Below are 19,721 nucleotides of genomic sequence, written 5' to 3'. Positions count from 1 at the left end.
TATGTGTATATTTACATATATAAGCTTTAATGAGACAATATCGTTGTCATGGGAGTGGTGTATCATTATCAATTCAAAAAACTGCGACTTTGTTTCGAAAACAAACAAACGATTTTCTTATGCGTACGCCTTTATTTTCATTATGATATCCAGCGAGTGGGGTATGTACAAAAATGATCAAGTGAAAATAATTACTCGAATGTAAAAATCCAAAAAACATGAATGAATGAAAAAAATACCTACTTACTCAAGTTTAACCCTTGGAAAAAAATTACTTTGGGGAATGCAATCGAGTACCCTGAACAATTGGCCACATCACAAAAATTTTGAGCTTTCATGGAAAAATCATTTTAGAAAATGAAAGTTTCGAAAAAGCTCAAATACTTCATTTCTAACAAAACAAATGATTATAAATTGGAATTTTTTTTCTTCAAAATAATTCAACGACTTGAGTAAAAAACATTACCTAGTCAAAAGCATTTATTGAAAACATATTTTTTTTTATAAATTCATAAGAAAAAAAAATCATAGGTAATATTAACGATAAGTACCTAGTGAAAAAGGTCATCTGGCATTTCCCAAGTTAGGCAAAAATGAAAACTTGGTGAAAGGAATGTCTCTATGATCAAAAAATAGGAAGAATACAATAATCAAGGTCACAATAATATTGTCGCAAATCGGACCGAAATATGACACAAAATTTGTCAAAAATGCGAGCTTTTTAGGAAGGGGGGGACCAATATGGAAACATTTCTGCTGTGAAGCAGGAGATTTTTTTGTTTATCTACTATTTTTACTATTTCTCTCAAATTGTAAAATACTTTTTATTTTCCAAAATGAAAGAAAATTAGATGCTTCATCTCCTGCTTCAAAGCAAAAATGCTTCTATTACTCATTACTTTACTAGTTACCCCCCCCCCCCGCCCAAAAAATCTTGCAACATTGCCAAATTTTGTGTTATATTTCGATCCGATTTCCAACAAGATTTTATGACTTGATAAAAAATTCTTTCTTTGGTGCCTAGATTTTTGTTTTCTTCATTTTTTTTGTCAAGTGTAATTCTTTCATCAAGTTTTTATTTTTGCTCAACTTGGGAAGTGCCAGTTGACCTTTTTTACTATCTTTACTACGTTTTTTTTTCTTACTAATTTTCTAAAAAAAAATGTTTAAAAAGTGCTTTTGATTGATGTTTTTTACTTGTGTTGAATTATATTTTTGAAACAAAAAAATGTAATTTATATTTATTTGTTTTGTTGGAAATGGAAGATTTCAGCTTTTTCAAAACTGTCATTTTCCAAAATGAATTTTTTTTTATACCTAGCTCAATTTTTTTGTGATTTGGGCCAATTGGGTAAGATACCCTGTAACACTTTTCAAAGCAATTGGCCCTATCCTAGAATTTTGAAGCCAATCAGTGAACTTTTTTCTCATGGTTCATCGATACCTCCTACCTAGCCGCTAACTACTTGAAAAAAAGTGTGAAATTGTAATTTTTGTTGAAAATTTATATTTTTGTCAGTTTTGAAGGAACCGAATTTTTTCAAACTTGCGGAAATGTTAAACACTAGCGAAGGCCATTTCATGGAAATTTTTGAATATACTTATTTTCAATCGCATCTACACACTTGGAAAAATGCGTATTCTTAGTTTTTCGATGATATTTTTAGTAAGTTCGTTCAGTGGTACAATTTATGAAAAGAGAAAAAATACTTACCTGCCAATATTACGGAATAAAATAAATGAGTTCATAACTTTACCCGTGGCGTTGTAGATTTTCGGAAGCCTCAAAAAGAAATGGGACCTTTAAACTCTGATATTCTCAACGATTCTCATAAATTTGGACCCTCTAAGCACCAAGCTTCTTAAAACATTACTTGAACGTACATTTAAGGTTTCCATTTTCTCATTTTATTAATTAAACACAAAAGGTGTTTGAAAGGTATTGATTTTGTTTGGATCTCAAATTCCAAAGACCTAGAACACTTTTCCAAAACATATGGTAAAGGAGTACAAATGATGCACTTGCCATAATCATTGTCCTAAGGCTGTCGAAAGGCCAAAAATTTTCATTCCTGGCGCAGAACCCGCTGACCTTTCTAATCAACATTTCTTATCGAAAATCTTCAAGTACTCATAAACTAGGACAAAAAAATTTATTCAATGATATTTTTCTGATTTTCTAAACGCATACCTGGTCTCTTGGCACCAATAGTACTCGTAAAATGAAAAAAAATGGCGTTCGTTGAAGCACAGGGAAACAATGGCGAAAAATTCCGATTTCAAAATTAAAATTTGAAGGTTCTTTTTTCAAACGTTAGACGGTAAGAGAAATAAGAATGAACGTTATTTGATTCCTATCCACTGCGAGGCGATTGAGAGTCAAATTTTTTCAATTCTTGGCGTAGAACTTGCTTACTTTTCCAGCCAGAATTTCTCATCAGGAGCTCTTTACGGGGAGACCAATAGTGTCACTAAAACTTCCAAATGAGGAGTTGCGGATCCTGAATTCATCAAAATTGCTGCAAAGTGGCATAAATGGATGAAGAAGTCAAACTTACTGTATACAAGTCTTCTGAGGACACGTTTCTGCCCCAATTACTCAATTTCGGTAACTACGAGAAGAAAGGGATCAGATGTTTTTCAACCTCAGAAAAATCAGGTTCAAGTACATATTTTCAAACTGAAATAGCCACATGGAAGCACAAAGTAACATTTGATATCATTTGCTCGAAAAAGTAAGTAAGGAGGTATCTAAAATTGATGAAGTACATAGATAGAAATTAAGGATAATTTTTGAGAAAAAAGAGTCGAAACTACTGTTTGAAAGTTTGAGTGCTTGTGAAGTTTAGAAATGTGCATATTTGAACATGGTGACGATTTGATCTTATTTTCCCACTATCTCACTATACGAAATGCTATGAACCATCAGTCTGGAGGAAAATGTGTGTTAGCGGTAAGCGCTCAAACATTTCGAGTTATATGTCCTTTTTGAAGCGAAAAATTGGCCATTTTTTTTTTTTGATTTAAAAATGTTTTTGAGCAAATTTTTGGATTTAAATCAGGTAAATAACGGTTGACAACACAAAATCGACCATGAGTAACCCATTATCTCTGAAAAAAGATCGCTATGTTAAAGTAAAAAAAAATAGCAAAAAAGACAAGTTTTTTTGGCTAATTTTTTTTATTGATTTAAAAATGTTTTTGAGCAAATTTTTGGATTTAAACCAGGTAAATAATGGTTGACAACACAAAATGGACCATAAGTAACCCATTATCTCTGAAAAAGTAAATTTTCAATCGACTTCGCAGTTTTAAAATGGCGATAGCTCACTGGTTTTTCGACTTTGTGAAGTGGGGTTGGTCTCATATGATAGAGGAAGGCCTGAAGAATGACAATATGGATTCGTCCCAAAAAGGACATATGTGTCATATATACCCCTTTTTGTTATGATGTCTTCAATTGCTTTTTGTTAGTCAAATAAAATCGTGTTAGGTACTTTTAAATAACAATCATTAACAAACTTGCAAAAAAAAAAAAAAAAAAAAAAACTACATAAATAAAAGCATAGGCAATTACGAAAATCGTTTAGAAATTAATGATAATATTTGATGAATAATATTCAAAGAACATATTCCAAAACAGAAAAAAAATATGCAAAAAATTCAACGAAAAAAAAACACACCTAGTAAATAAACAAGAAAATAAAAACATCTAAAATGAAATTAATGCTGAAAAATATACCGGAAATAAACAATTCAGGGGAGAGAAAATGAATCGCAAAAATATCAAGTGACACTAAAAATCTCGTAAATAAGAAAAAAAATAGGAAAAAGAAAAAAAATCTTGTATAAAAAGAAAACCTAAACCAATAAAAAAAATACGATATAAATCAGACCCTACACATTGCACAATGAAAATTTATGAAAATAGATATTGTTTAGGTTTACGTCGTTGGTCGTCGTCGAATAAAAATAAAAAAAACAGACCCATAGGTAATAAATAATACGATGAAAAGGGTAAAAAGATCCATTTTTGCGAAGAATATACACTAGAAAGTAAAAGAAGAAAGAAAGAACGCGAAAGAGAGAGACAGTGCGAGAGGCGCAGAAGAGGAGGAAATCTTCAAATATGATACAATACTTACGTAGCACGTTAACCATTAAAGATTGGCTTTTTGAACGGCCTTCTTTGTTTGTTGCCTCGCACGAGTATTCGCCTTGCGCAAGTAACGATATATTCTTCAAGTAATATATCGTATGGTTTGTTTCCTTCTCGAGTATTCTACCCTAAAAAAAAAAAACAAAACAAAACAAAAACGAAATCCATTCAGTATAAAAATGCTCCCTCTTGGAATTACGTAATGTATAATAAAGAAAAGTACACGTTATCGACGAAGCTGCCTAGTGCCTTTCGCTATGCACTTTACAACCGTATAAAATTTCCACGCGAAAAATAATTAACGCTTCGATAAAGTTCTTCTTGTCTCTCAGCAATCTAATTATCCAGCTATTGACTCTTCGCGAACTTGAGAACACTTTGTACATAAACAAAACTTCGCCTTCTAGATGTAAAAACAAATATTTCTCCCCTCCCCCCGCTGTCATTTCGAGTCTCTTGTTTCTTAATGTACTCATTCATTTGCTTAAAAGCCGAAGCCAGGCGTGGTGTACTATTCTTGCATTCGGTGATCCTCCTGCTGCATAGGATGGCTGGAGAGAAACATTAATGCAGTAATACTCGTGTACCCTGCACTTCTTCGCTTCGCCTGCGTTTCGTTTTGTGGGTGAATTTTGAAGCGAATAACATCTGAATACTAATAAAGGCTCGGTGTAGTACTTTACGCTGCCACATAAACCACAAATCTGACGAGGCTATCTGTACAAGCGAATTCGTCAGTATTTCAGGTAAAGAGACGGCGGGAGGTGTCGTCGAGGCGCGTACTATTGTCAATAATCGAGATTTATTAGATAATGCCGACGGCATAGTAGCTTTATACCTATGATGTCTGTATACGGAGTTGGAAAATTATTCGCGAAAGGTAAAGAGATCCAGCAGACAGACTGACTGTGGGAGAAAATTTCAAAAAATATTCCTTTCAGGTAAGAGTTCACCGACTGATGAAGATACCTAGATGTATGTTTAGTGAGCACGTGCTCATTATACTCGTAGAACACTTTCAATTCTGATTGTAAGTCGAGACCTTCGAATTTGCGTCTTGAGGCTTCGCAGCTGTGTATATGCAGACAGTTTTCAAGTATTTAGAGTACATAATTATTGCGTAATAGTCGAATTGATCACGAAATTAAAAGCAGAAATGGCAAAGACCACTGGAGGCTACTTGATGACACAAGATGCGATTCTAGCGTATTCGAAACAAGCACAACCAAAATCTCAACAGCTCGAATTGATTTTTTGGCAAATTTTTGAAAAATTATAGAAATCGCTTTCTAATTTTAAAAGACGCTAATTTTTCAAGTGCAAACATGAAAATTTTCTAATGAAGAACTACCTATTTTAGTAACATTTTCAGCAAGTTTCAACTTTCTTCTACTTTTGAGTACCCCAACTAGAAATTCATCATTTTGGCGAATTTCAGCCAGGTATCTAAGGTACTTACATTACTTTTTGACCGAAAATCCCGAAAGAAGAAATATAAAAAATGCCTCGTCCAATATTCAGTCCTCTTAATTTGATTTCCATCATTATTAGCCAAATCTGGAGTCTTGATCAAAGAAAATAGATTTTTGAGCTGGTATCTCGAAAGTAATTAGCAATTAAATTTTCAGCTAACCGAATCAACTTCTGTTTATGATGTGCAGGGTTTCTTAAAATTTTCGAAAAAATCAAAAACCATACTATGGTTTCGAGCATTTAGGCTGCTGGGAAATTCATTTTTTGACATTTTGTTTGGAAGGTTGGTTTTAACTTGAGAAACAAATTTTCATGATTTTCTCAAAAAAATTGTTGCATTCCAAACATATTGCATTTTTTCTCAGAAATATCCACTTTTTACTGAAATGTAGCAGTTTTACATGTTGAAAAATCAATCAAAAATCGTGAAGTTAAATAAGTCAATCTGGATGAATAAATGAAAACATTGATCAAATCAAATTTGAAATGTCATAAGGTGTCTAATGAAATGGCTTGTCAAAAAGTCACCTAACAATGTTCAAATCTTGGAAACGTAGACAAGCAGGGTGTCCACAAGTCTGGAAAACCTTGAAAACCTGGAAAAGTCAGGGAATTTGGTCGGTCTGGAAAAGTCAGGGAATTTCGTAATTTTCACCCAAAATCCCTGGAATTTTGAAAAAACGATCAATTGCAAATTTCAGATAAGGACTTGTGATGAAAGGAAAACATTATTTCTTACTTCTCAAAACTCAATTTTCAAAAGCTTTTGCCCTCGCTTCGTTTGGGGCTTGTTTAAAATGAACTCTTCGCGAAAAAAAACATCGTATCTCGAAATACACATTTATTCGCCCTCGCTTGGACCTGTTCTGTTTTCTTTTTAAAAATCAACTTCTTTTCAAAAAAAACATCATTCAAATTCTAAAATTTTGAAAGCCAAAAAAAAACTACTCGTCCTCACATAAAAAAACCTCGGTTTTATGGTTCAAGTTTTCGCCCTCGCTTCGCTCGAGCCTGTTCTTTTTTCTCTTTCGAAAGTAGTTAACTTCATTAAAAAAACATCACTCCAATATTAAAATTTAAAAAACCAAAAAATAATCCCTTCTCATTAAAAAAATCCTCGTTTTTAGGCATATAGAAAATAAATGAAAATTTTTAAAAGTTCTCGTCCTCGCTTCGCTTGGACCAATTTGTTTCTCATTTTCAGATGAACAGATTTCACATTTTGATGCCTCCAAACATCCAAAAAAGAAAAAAAAAACATTTTCAAGTCATGAATATTGTATCAATTGGCCAAACTTGAGGCATGATTTTACTCATTTATTTATTTATTTTTAATTAAAAAAAGTTAATAATCAAAGTTTAGCTGTTTTGTACATTTGAAGAAGTATGTGTAGTAGTTCGAAGAGAAGCTTATAAAAAAAATTACACCCCCCCCCCAAAAAAAAATCTTCAACTGAAGTTTGGGGTAAGCAATCATATAGAAAATTGAAAAAATGGTCTGGAAAAATGGAAAAATTTGTCTGGAAAACCTGGAAAAGTCAGGGAAAATCATTTCCAGAAATGATTGGACACCCTGACAAGTATGTCAGTGACCTCGAGAGTCCGGATACATTGGTCAATGACCTCATGAGACCAAACCAAGACGGACAGATGACGTTAGGAAGTCAGATGGAGACGGTCAATGATCTTACGATGCCAGACAGACAAGTCAGTGACCTTCTGAAACCAGACAAGCAGGCATGTGACCTTGAGTAGGGAAAACAGGTACGTCAGTGATTTTGAGTGTCCAGACATATAGGTCAATGACCTCAAGAGGGTAGACGATGACCTAAGGGTCCATTATGACGGGTCAATGACCTTGAAATGCCAGACAGGTAGACATGCAATCTTGAAAAGTCATATTGGACGGTCAGTGACCTTAAGTAGTCAAAGAGGTAGGCAGGTGACCTTGAGAAGACAGAAAGGCAGACAGACGACCACGAGAGACTAGACAGATAGGTCAGTGACCTTAGGAGGTGAGCCAGACGGGTCAGTGACTTTGATAGTCTGGGCACATAGGTCAATGACTGAGTAAGCGACCAGATAGACAGACAGACGACATTGAGAACCTGAACAGGCACGCGGACAACCTTGAGAGACAAGACAGATAGGTCAGTGACCGTCAGAGGCCAGACAGACAGACGAACCGATGACCTTGGGAAGCCAGACAGGCATGAGAACAAACTAGAGAGGTCCGACAGACGGCTCAATGGCCTCCAATACTTTTTTATCAACATAATATTGGCCAAAGGAGGTGGGGAGGTGGCTCGAAAATTTTTTTCAAAGGTACTTGACAATAGGTATAATCCATCATAATTTTGCAAATCTGAGAGGAGCAATGAAGCATTTTCACTTAGGTATATCTGCTGGTGACTTCAGAACTGCTCGGAAAGTTTCGAAATGGGTTTGGTGGAAAAATCAAAGAAGTATAGAAATTTCAGCTTTTCGAGTCATGTTGGCAAAATTTTAATTTTTTTTTTACACCAAAATTTGAAAATGCCTTTGTACTTTTGTCTATGCTCTTTCGATTTAATTTTAACCGGTTCAAAAAATTTTCTGCACGTTGAGATGGCTCTGTTGTGGTGATTCTTTAAATTATCAGTGCGGATTCAATATTTTGAGTTCTCTGGTGAGAAGTTACCTATCGACGCAAAAAGTGTTCTGGGTCACGAAGAATTCCAGACGAGTATAATTTGAGTAAATCATAAGCTCGAGCCAAAGGTTTACGTTTAATTAATAAATAATATAACGAAACGATATATGTACCTATGTACTTGCAAAATACTCGGTCGGCAGATTACGTTATTTATCGCGTATGAAGAAAGGCGACAAGAAGGGCATAGAAAGAGCACGCGTACAGCATACTTGAAAGGGTATCTTTATGACCAGGAGATGGAAAGTGCAGGCAACGAGCGTACTACTCTAATGAAAATATTGCACTTATACTCGGCATTATTGATATCATAACTTTATAGCTTTGGTTTAATTAAGGAAATTACTCCAAGTTAAAAACATTAATTTCCGCATTCGCAACATACGTTTTATAGTGTTCGAATGAAAGCTGTTATCAAGTTTTACTATTTCTCGTTATCGTGTTTTTGTGTGTAAAAGGCAGCAGCTAATCGCAGGGCCTTATAAATATAGTATATAATGTACGTAGACTATACAAAGAATACCTAGTACCTATAGTATGTAGTGTACCGTATATACGTCTAGAAGAGTTTTTAGCATCTCTACAGCCAGAGCTTTCGGGTTCTTATGCGGTAGTATTGTGTTTTATAAAGTCGTTTATATTCAAAGCAAGCAGCATCGCAAAATTCTCTCTACGACTAAAAATATATTTCCTTTATAGCTAATAAAAGGATTCTATATTATCTTAAGCGTGTAAAAAAAAATTATTATTGTATTGAATTCAAAATACCGGATTAAGGCTCCCCGCTAAATTGAACGAACGTACCGAACGTTGAATTTTATTTGTTTTCGTCGAACACTAGTCGCAGTCGCGTCGAGGCGTTTGTACTCGTACAATGGGTTTTAAAGTGGCTCGGCTTTAATGTGTTTATTCTTGTCGGATGGACTGTGGACCAAATACGAGTACACCGAACGTATATATTGTATAAGCGACGAGCACGAAGCGAGCATGATGTTATCGTGCACCTCGGTATAACGCTAAAGGGTTATTTTAAGGGTTCAATCGTTCGATGGTCGTAAAATTGTGAGACCTTTTAAGTGGCCCAAGGATGAGATCAAATTGTCATCTGATTAAGGTTGGTACCAGGTACGTGGTACTCGTATTTGGTAAATGGCCGAGTTCGCGTACAGCGTACAGTCAGTTGTATTTCACAAGTGGGTAGTTTTTACCATTGAAGATGGACAGGAACGAGGAGGAGAATGGGTAGGATTCGTAATGCTGTTTGGATAGTTACTTGTGAAAAGGCTTCGTCGCGCCAAAATTTTCCATCATAGTTTTTCAATGACTGACGACGACGTGACGAGGAAAAAAACTCCATTGAAGTTTGAATTTTACCTACGTATACTCAATTTTGTTTGTGGGGATTCTAGAAACATTTAAAGCAATCGCCTAATTAGTGGGTAGGTACCTAATTCATCAAAAATTAATCAGATTTGGTCTATTAACTGTTAAGGCACTTACTAAACGTAACATTGAAATCTCTCAAAGAGTCTGCAGAGGTGGTGTCAATAAATAAACAATCGAGTAGGTACATGAGGTGGGAGATAAAAATCCCAATTAAAAAGTAATACCTAAATAACTTCTTCTGTTGAGCAAATTTTCGAACCATTTTTTTCAATTTTTGAGCGGACTACATTATGCTGTATCTACTGTGTAAAAAGTTGTTTTTATTTCAATTTTTTCTGGCCTATTCTCACGCTATGTACGTCGTCTTGGTGTGTTTGGCATTTTTGACACCTCGTAGGGTGTTGGCTCGCAGAGCTAGTGACCATGTGGTTGCTATATATTTTTACTATGCATAAATACACATATATTGCAACTGCATCGAGTTGCTTAATTAGAGGGCTAATCTTAGTGACCATGGGTGACAGGTGGATGTTCTCAAGCATAGTGAGTAAAAATGTACCAGCAAAGAGTTTGGCTGAGCACGGAGATCTCAGTTGTTATAAGTTTGTGCTGTGAGTAAAGTGTCTGTGCTAGTTGCTGTTTCTTTCCCTGGTTGCCTAAGATATACCTGCTCCAGTGATGCTTTATTGACAAATATGATACCAAATTATTATGTGAATACGTAAGTTATCTTACTGAGTACACTGATACAGCCCTACTGATACATGAATACTTAATAGATAGGTCTTGGATCAATTGTTTGCATGGTACATATCTTGGTGCAGCATGTATGCAAAGCACCAATATACGTTTTTGATTAGGTCAGCGATTTATTTTATTACGTGTATAATTTATATTTTGCTGGCGAGTCGTGTGGATTAATCTGTTAAGCGGACACTGATGGACAAACCACGGGTCACTCGGGTCCAAGGTGTCCCCACAAATGGGTGAACCCAGAGATGGAACCAATTATAATCAATGCTACATCAAAAAATAATTGGGCATAATCGATTAATCAACTACCAAAATAAACACAGCAAATCATGACATTGTCATGAGGAACGATTGGTACCCTACCTTGACCCGTTGCAACTTAACCATTGACCAATGGAAAAGCCTGAAATATTAGTACAATATAGGTAGCGCTAAGATCCAACTACACTCGGTGGCATAGTGGGTTAAGCCACAGCTTTCTGAACAAGGGTCGTGGGTTCAAATCCCGCTAGAGACGCAGGCGTTAATGTGTAATGTATACATTGTAGTGCATTTAACATCTATTACATGTTAAGCTCCGAACACCAGAACAGCAGAGGCAACAGAAATGCATGCAATCTGTTGCCAGTATCAAAAAGCTGTAACTGGTTGAGCAACTATAGGTAGCGGTGATTACGGAACTCAGGGTTGTAAAAACCTGGCTAGTGATGTATGAGCTACTTTGTACTTAGATAGCATAGAAAGCAACAGAAAACTACTATGTGAAAGCTCAAAACAACGTCGATTCCCCAGAATAATCGCAGTGGCAATAGGCATTCGCCTCACCCTGTTAGGGTACCACAAAAATGCGATTTCCAATGTCTTGTAAAGGACACGGAACCACAACAATGAAGATCCAACTACGAGGGATAGTCGGAAAGTAAGTTTCACATGGCTGAAAAAGTATGAACGCGTGAACATTTTTTGACCAAAATTGGAGGAAATATACATAGTTCAAACATTCAACCAGATCTGACAAAATTTATTCTGCATTTGGGTGCATTGTTCGTATTTTACAGCGTGATTAGTAGAGTGCTGATAAAAAACATCCGTCCAAAAATTATATTTTAGAAAAAATTAATTTTCCAAGCTAACAAAAGAAAAATTCACTGGAAAATTGATTGAGAACCACTTAAGACATAACATAGTAACATTATTTTGGTTCAATCAAAATCCAAATGAGTAGATTGTTCAGTGATAATCTGCTGAATGTCGGCATTGTCGAAAGTCACTCAGCACCAGAAATTTTGCAACCATCACATGAACAATTTACAGCGCCAAATAACGTATCAACTTGAAAAAACATTAGTATGATATCTTTTGAGTAATTCTTGATGAATTTTACTCATAATTATTACAACTGAAAAAAATTTTTTTTTGCTAAATACTACATTTGGACGGATGTTTTTTATCAGCACTCTACTAATCACGCTGTAAAATACAAACAATTCACCCAAATGCAGAATGAATTTTGTCAGATCTGGTTGAATGTTTGAGCTATACTTCCTCCAATTTTGGTCAAAAAATGTCCACGCATTCATACTTTTCCAGCCATGTGAAACTTACTTTCCGACTATCCCTCGTAATCGGCCAATTAATCGATGCTGTCCGATTATTTTAATCAGACCGTAATAATGGATTATAATCAGTAATCGTTCCATCTCTGGGTGAACCATGGGTTGCCGGGGGTCTGAAGCGTCACCACAGTTGGTCTATAGCTTATTTTGACACTGATGGGTTAACCATGGAACCACAGGTCAACTTTTGACACTCATGGTCCGAAGGGTTTCCTCAGTTGGTTTGTGGCTGAAACATCATGGCCTGAGATGGAGATCTTTTAGAATTTATTGAGGCTGATTATGATTATTGACGAGCCTTGCATGATTGATGAGTAGTACATATGTGTGTGTACTCAAAGGTGATTATTTTTATTACAGATCGTTTATCATCCATCCAAGTTCCAGCCAAGCCAGAACTCCGGGCCTGACAACTTCAATTGCTTGATTGATTGATTTTCAATATTTACTTAGATCAATAATTTGCATACTTCTACTCTTTTGATGTTTTATTTTACCTGACAATTGTTTATGTTTATTAATTAATAAATAGTTGTTCCTTTCCTACAATGGCTATTTCCTGACTTAGATTTCGATTAGTATTTTCTGAACTATAGTTTTCAAACAATCTTTCACAACTGACACAATTTTCTATGGATTTGAGTTGATGTTAATGATTTGTAGAACATTTTTAAAAATTTTTAAAGGTAGCTCTTCTTCCTCCTCGTCCTAAAGTTAGTACGGTTCTTAAACAATATTTTTCCTAATTCCTAAAGCCAAAAAATAAACTGCTCACATGAAAAAATTGTTTTTATGCATCTAATTTTCAAAAGCTTTCACCCTCACTTGACTTGGAAAAACATGTTTCTCATTTTGAAATGAAAAATTTCTTATTTGATGCCTCCATATTCCGAAAAAGAAAACTAAAATGTTTAAAAATCGTATAAATGTTATATCAGCAGCAAAATAGTATTTTTCCTCATACCTGTCAGCACTCGTATCGGCTCACGACGGTCCTGTAAATCCAGTTTCAGCTTTCTATCTCACTTTTATCCAATTTCAATGTTTTTCATAAAAAATAAGACATCGCAATTATTTAAATATTTGCTAAAGATCGATAAATGAAAGAGAACATCTGAAATTTGGTGTATTGGTGTATTTTTGGATGATTTTTAAATGTTATTTTATTCTAGTTCGGCAAATGAGAAAAAGGGTATCTGCACCCCTCCCCCTCCGATCCTCTAGGACACATTTTACTTGAAGTGGACATCCTAAAAAACATATTTTTAAAGTAGATTTGCAAAAAAAAAGCGAGTTAAACATATCACCAGCCAAAATTTCAGGTGCTAAAGTGCATTTTTCGATTTTTGATGAATTTTTTTAAAAATGTTGGCCAAACTTTAAAAAAAAAAATCAAAATTTCACCAAATTGACTTAGAAAGCTGAAATTTAGGACATACGCTATTTTCGACCTGCCAAATCTATTTCGAGCAATTCTGGAAGGAGCTTTCAGTAGATTTTTGAAATTTGAAATTCCCACCAAATTTCACCAAATGGAAATGGAAAGCCGAAATTCACTCTGTACTCCACATTATGCTAAAAATTGGGGCTTGGTAGTGACCCGAATTTTGGATCTCATAAGCTGATATTTTTGAACACTTAGCATCTAAGATTCCCTACGATAGGCCATAGTTATGAATAAAAGCTTTTGGTTTATCGCAAAAGGTCACTTTAAAATCCTCATTGAAAAATTTATACACGATAATTATGCGTATAATATAGGTATCCACGTGAAACAAGGTCGATTCAGAGACGTTAACTAAAATACTCATACATATAGAATATACTATACCTATGTACGTACACGCTGGTATAATAAGATATATATAGCAATACAATAGCCCATAATGACGGGCCAGTTCGCTCCCCCGACGCCCACCCCGGCAGTTGGCAAAAAACCACCCATCTTTTACATAGTAAACCATACAACACACGATTCCGCCACACAAAATTATAGATATTAACTTAGAAATTGTGTAAAATAACGAGCTCGCAATACAATACCAACATTTGAGTGGACCGGAGACGCGGCGCGGTAATCAGTATATTACCGATACACTAGACAGGGATCAGGATGGCGGATGGGGGACCAGAGTAACGGGACGAATTATTGTGTATACTAACAGCTCGCATGTTAATGTAACATTATAAACGTCGTAAATATCGCTTAAATATTGTAACTCGTTGTTTAGCGAGATTGTTTTAAAATATTTTTGTGAAATTTATATTTACAAAAACGGAAACCGAAATTTGAATTTCCTTTTCGCTCTCTTGTATTGTCTCACTCTATACGATATTTATTTGTTATTGGAGAATGGCACGCCAGAATAGAGTTGTAAAATTACACCCCTGCACTGAACCCACGTCCCTTCCTACGGCCCTCGTTCGGCCCCCTGTCTGCTGGGCTGCTTATCGGCATCACCGACGACGGACCTATTTGTCCGGGTCGCGTCTTGACTAATTTTCGTTTGTACTTTTTGTTTATTCGTTTTCGCGTACAACTGTGCGGTGCACGGTATCCTTAAATCATATACTGAGAACAGGTTGGAAATGGATTCGAAGGAAAGCAGTCGAGAATCGTTAATTATGTTGTTTTTTCTTCTTTAAATTTTACTAACATGAGAACTGTAGGGAGGAGGGGATTGAAGAAAAAAAAACGAAAGACTAGAGAACAACAAAGATATGTAGGTTTACGTGCAATTTTCCAGGTTGGTTGAATGACCTTTGGGAACCTTCATTAACATGCTAAATTTTTCAGGAACTATTTGACCAAGAACCCGGGATCGACTTGGACTAATTTATCAGTCTCACCCTGCGATGCTATAGCCTTCGCAGGTTCCCCTCGTTATATCTTTGAAATTCAAAATGAGGTTATCTGAATTTATAATAGTTCGTTGAGTGCCAATACATATTCATATGTATAAGTTTTATTAGCTACTACAGATTAATCTACTCCATTTCTTATACTATTTTTTTCATTTTTATTTTATTACCGATGAAAATAAAAAAACGCCTAGCTCATCCACATATCATAAGACAGCTTTTATATGTATGTCTCTTTTCAATATTCGTTTTTCGTTCGTGCCAAGCATGGTTTCCTCTCTTATATATCATCATCGTGCATATGTGCTCGTCGTGTACGTATAGGTCTACATATACTCGTACAACGACGACGACGTTTTCAGATAAATGAATAATTTAACGAAGAAATAAAAAATTTCCCCCGGAACGTTTCCCTTTGTGCAATATGTGCTGCTTCTATGCCTCGTCACCATCACACAATGTACGAGTACATCTTTCCGCAATTTCTGCCATACCTTCTCGTCGTGTTGATTTTTTTCCCCTTTTGCCAGCGTTGTTTTCGTTTCAACGCCTTACACATGGTAGATATGCACTATATTAGCGCATACACTATACATTTTACACTGCTGCCTTCAACTCCTCCGCCTACCGCAGGTTTGGTATTTGCTATATCAAATTTCACGCTTTAAAACATACCTATCTACTCCCCCTCGAATTGTGCCACGCTGCTATGCTACGTTGATGTGGCGGCACCTTTTGTATCATATAAGTTATATGTACGTATAAGTACACTATGTACCTATCTACACATACTGCAATGTATGTATATGTACATTGTGTTATGTAATATGTATCTTATTCGGAGAGAATTCGGTTTAATGGAAACGTTTATTAATATTTCGGTATAACGTAACGTATCGTATCTAAATATTGTCGAAAATATAAACTAAAACAGTCGTATACGTAGGTATACGTTCTATTCGATGTATTCCGTTGTACATTTATACGTAGAGATGTTCTCAACTCGACTGCTGTACCAATGTGGAGTTGACGTGGGAGTAGATACACATCTAATATAATTTACTGATATGGCATTTTTTCCTCTTTATATTGCTTTGAACAGAAACGAAACATGAAAGTTGAAACTAAAAATACTATACGGATGTGAACAATTCAATTTGTTTGTTTTTCTACTGTAAAGATGAAAAACTGTTTTTCAAGTTTATAAATTTTTCACTTTTCAGGAAAAATGGTAATAGCGATCGTAGGTTGAAAAAAATGGACAATTTTTTTTGATAAAAAAATGACATTGGCTGAGAATTAAGCGAAACTGGGGCAAACGTTTTCGAAAATTTGTGTTTCAAGAAGTAAAAGACAGTGTTTTTTAACGTCACAGGTCTTCCTTTTGTTGGCTTCTCCAAAAAAGGGCACGGGGTGAATTTTCCCCTTCGCCCTCCCTCTCGACAGCGTTGTCGGTTTACTGTTTTTGATCTCCGAATCGATTGAGTTTATTTTGAGCCTTTTTGAAGCCTTCAGCTGGTTTTTAGTTTTCCGGTTCTTGGAAAAATTGTTGAAAAAAAAACTAAAATGAAATTCAGCATATTTTTTTCACAACGAAGAAAAATTAAAAACTCAGATGAAAGCTCTAAAAAATCTCAAACTTATCATCAATCAATTTCGGAGCTGAAGGATTAGACTGTCGAAAGTCTAATTTTGTGGGAAGTTGCATCAGGGGTAAGGGAAGTTGATTTGGAAAGTTTTTATGTCACTTTTTGAATATCTGGAATTTTCAAGATGTTGGTGAAGACTCCAGAATGCCTCGAAACCATCCTCAAATTGACTCAGTATAATATGCTGTTGAAATTAAAGGGACGAACTAAAGTTTAGTTTTCTAATTTTATTGTTCAATATTTTGTGGTAATTTCAGCTTTTGTATGTACATATATCTTTTATGACCTCCAAAACTGCTTAATACGGTTCCGGAACCGTTTCCAATAAATTCGGGGGAAGGGAGGGAGTTCGATTGTAGGGTGTTCCAGGAATCGTCTGCCAAAATTCCATAGATAGCATTCGAGGAGCCGATCAAAAATTGTTATCATTATTGGTTGATTATTTTGTGAATTGAAGTGGTTTTGTGCTGCAAAACTGGAAATTTACCAATTTTGAAAAAAAGTTCATCAAAAATAAGAATTATTTAAATGATTCCCCCCTACCAATAGTACGAAGTACTAACAAAAAAAAAATATTATGACGAATCGCCTACTTTCTAAATTGAAGAGGCACACGTGATTTAAAATTTCCATTGCTCGAGTACTACAATACGATTGATTTAGTAAAGTCATTTCAATGATCCAAACCTTTTTTATTTTTGAAAAATTTTTCATAATTGGTTTTTTGTTCAAAAAATTGTGTAACATTCTTCAATTCAAGCATATAGGTACCACTCCAGTAGATGAACAAAAAGGACACACACAATTTGAAAATGTGAAAGGCTATATAGGTGGATAAGTATGGCGAATTTGCCCCCAGAGCTTCAGGGTTGATATTTGCACGGAAGGTGGGTAACCTCGAGCACCTTCCGTCACGAAACTTTCAGACCCCCGGACCCCCCTCCCCCCGTTTTTGAGAAACCACCCCCTTTCTGAAATTACAATAGAAATTTTTTTCTCAGCCCCATGTGAACCGATTTTTTTTAATTTTTTGGTATGTTGTAAACATCCATCAGAGGTATCCACACAAAAATGTTCATCCCCCCTCCCCCTCATACTTTCCCCTCGAAATGGCGTTTTTTAGCTTTGTTTGCCTGTTTTAGCGATGACCATGATTCGGCACAAAAAATGCGAATAGCATTTTTAAATGTGTTTTTGACCCCTAAAAAATATATTTTTTTTTCAAAAAAAAAATTGTGGTGGGCCGTGGTCAAAAATTGAAAAAACTTACAGAGGGGGTAAAAATGAATTCTGGTGTAAATTATTGTTTTTGGTAAACGAGGTGTCGTTTCCATATGAATCGAACCCCCCGACCACGAATATGACGTCCAATTTTATGCTACCCTCAACCACACCCCTCCATATAAATAATATTGGTGTCGTTCTCATATGAATCGAATACCCCGAACACGAATATGAAGTCAAATTTTATGCTACCCTCATTCACACCCCTCCGGTGCCTCTACCCCCCTCAATTTTTACTGTATTAATGTTGAGCTATTTTCATAATATTAGTGTCGTTACCATATGAATCGAACCCCCCGAACACGAATATGACGTCCAATTTAGCTCTACCCTCATCCACACCCTCCATGCCTCTGCCCCCACTTCAATTTATACTATTTCAAAAGTTTTGATATTTTCATAATGTTGATGTCGTTTCCATATGAATCGAACCCTCCGAACACGAATATGACGTCCAATTTTATACTACCCTCATCCACCTATAGCCTTTTCAAAATTTAGGACACCTAATAAAATTTAGAAATTTAGAATCATGTTTCTTCCTCAATTTTGAAGATGGGCAATTAATTCGAAATTTCAGGAATTCACATTCGAAAATTGTTGAGCAATTTTCAAATGGTAGATAATAAATTATTTTTTGAATTTAATTTTATAAAAATCGTACATCTTTTTATTAACATGAAATTAAACTGAAAAATCAGAAAAATCAGTTTTTGAATAGGTACCTAGGTAGATGGTAACAAAATTCTTGAGGTGAGATTATACGTATTGATCATTTTATCACAAATTGTTGAAGAAACGTTTAAAAGCAAACGCATTAAATCAGCTAATAAGTAAGTAAAAAGCAAATGCAAAAACTCTCTCGCAATCAGCAAATACCTGGCTTGTTTCCTTCTGCTGGTGGATCCTCCACGGGAAATGCTTTACAAAGGTCGACTTTAGTATACTTACTTGGCGATTTTAAAAATTCTATTCCAGAACTCATTTCTTTTGTAAAAAAATTAATAGATAGGCTAAAAAAAATCAACTTTGACAGCTAAAAATTTTGGGTCCGAGGTGCATGTTTATTCAGTGAGCTTTAAATTTCGGCTCGATCGAAGTCGATAGATTGTAAAAGTTCTCTTGTGATCTAATTCGAAAAAAATTCCGTTCACGATGCATCATAAAAAAAACTCCTGTTTCTTCTAAATCGAAAAATTCCTTCAAGTTTTCCACTCGAATATTTTTGTCCAGACTGCCTTGAAAATTTGTCTAGAAAAACAAGAAGAAAAATATTTTCAAACCTACGATTTTACAAACGATGACAACACGAACCGATGACATAAATTTCCTACACCAACGCAATTTTTTTCTCCTTTGAATTCAGTAGATAATATTTTTCGAGATTTTAAAAACGTTTAAATGTATACAACGTAGGTATTTAGAACACTTCGCTTTAAACATCGAACAACAAAAGTTTTTTCAACGAATAGAAAAAAATTGAATGAGACACGAGGAAAAACATCTTTGTGTAAAAAAATTTCCACCACGCTGTTTTTATTCATCTTTTTAATTAAATTAGGTAAACGACAAAAAATATAAAATCGTTTTCACCACGCACAGAAAAAAATTTTCAAATAAAATTTTTAGACGAAAAAGTTCCTCTTGTTTTTATATCCAAATAGGGGAATAAAAAACTCCGCAGTGCAAAAAAATCTTCCAAAAACCTTGTTCCTTTACGGGCGGTCACGTTACATCGTCTCACATGCGATCTTTAAAATTTACTACTGGAGATTTTCGAGAAAAAGCTCAGAGGAGGGGGGGGTGAGGAAGAGGTAGAAAAACCTCGATATCGTGTTAGTACACAA

The 19,721-nt window shown here is 35.1% G+C and overlaps 2 protein-coding genes across 3 annotated transcripts in view; both read right to left on the bottom strand.

The window, feature by feature from the left end:
• The window catches only part of LOC135835591 (uncharacterized), a 309,298-nt gene that overhangs the window by 77,850 nt on the left and 211,727 nt on the right, over nucleotides 1–19,721 (bottom strand). The gene's annotated exons all lie outside the window — the stretch shown is intronic.
• The window catches only part of LOC135835590 (hemicentin-1-like), a 168,874-nt gene that overhangs the window by 36,618 nt on the left and 112,535 nt on the right, over nucleotides 1–19,721 (bottom strand). For both annotated transcript variants that reach the window (XM_065349924.1, XM_065349925.1), the window contains exon 9: nucleotides 4,146–4,287. In XM_065349924.1, coding sequence (XP_065205996.1) covers nucleotides 4,146–4,287 — 142 coding nt within the window. The remainder of the gene's footprint in view (nucleotides 1–4,145; nucleotides 4,288–19,721) is intronic.

The sequence above is a fragment of the Planococcus citri genome, chromosome 2, assembly GCF_950023065.1.
Source record: "Planococcus citri chromosome 2, ihPlaCitr1.1, whole genome shotgun sequence".
NCBI classification, from domain to species: domain Eukaryota; kingdom Metazoa; phylum Arthropoda; class Insecta; order Hemiptera; family Pseudococcidae; genus Planococcus; species Planococcus citri.
This window is presented reverse-complemented; position numbering and strand designations above follow the sequence as displayed.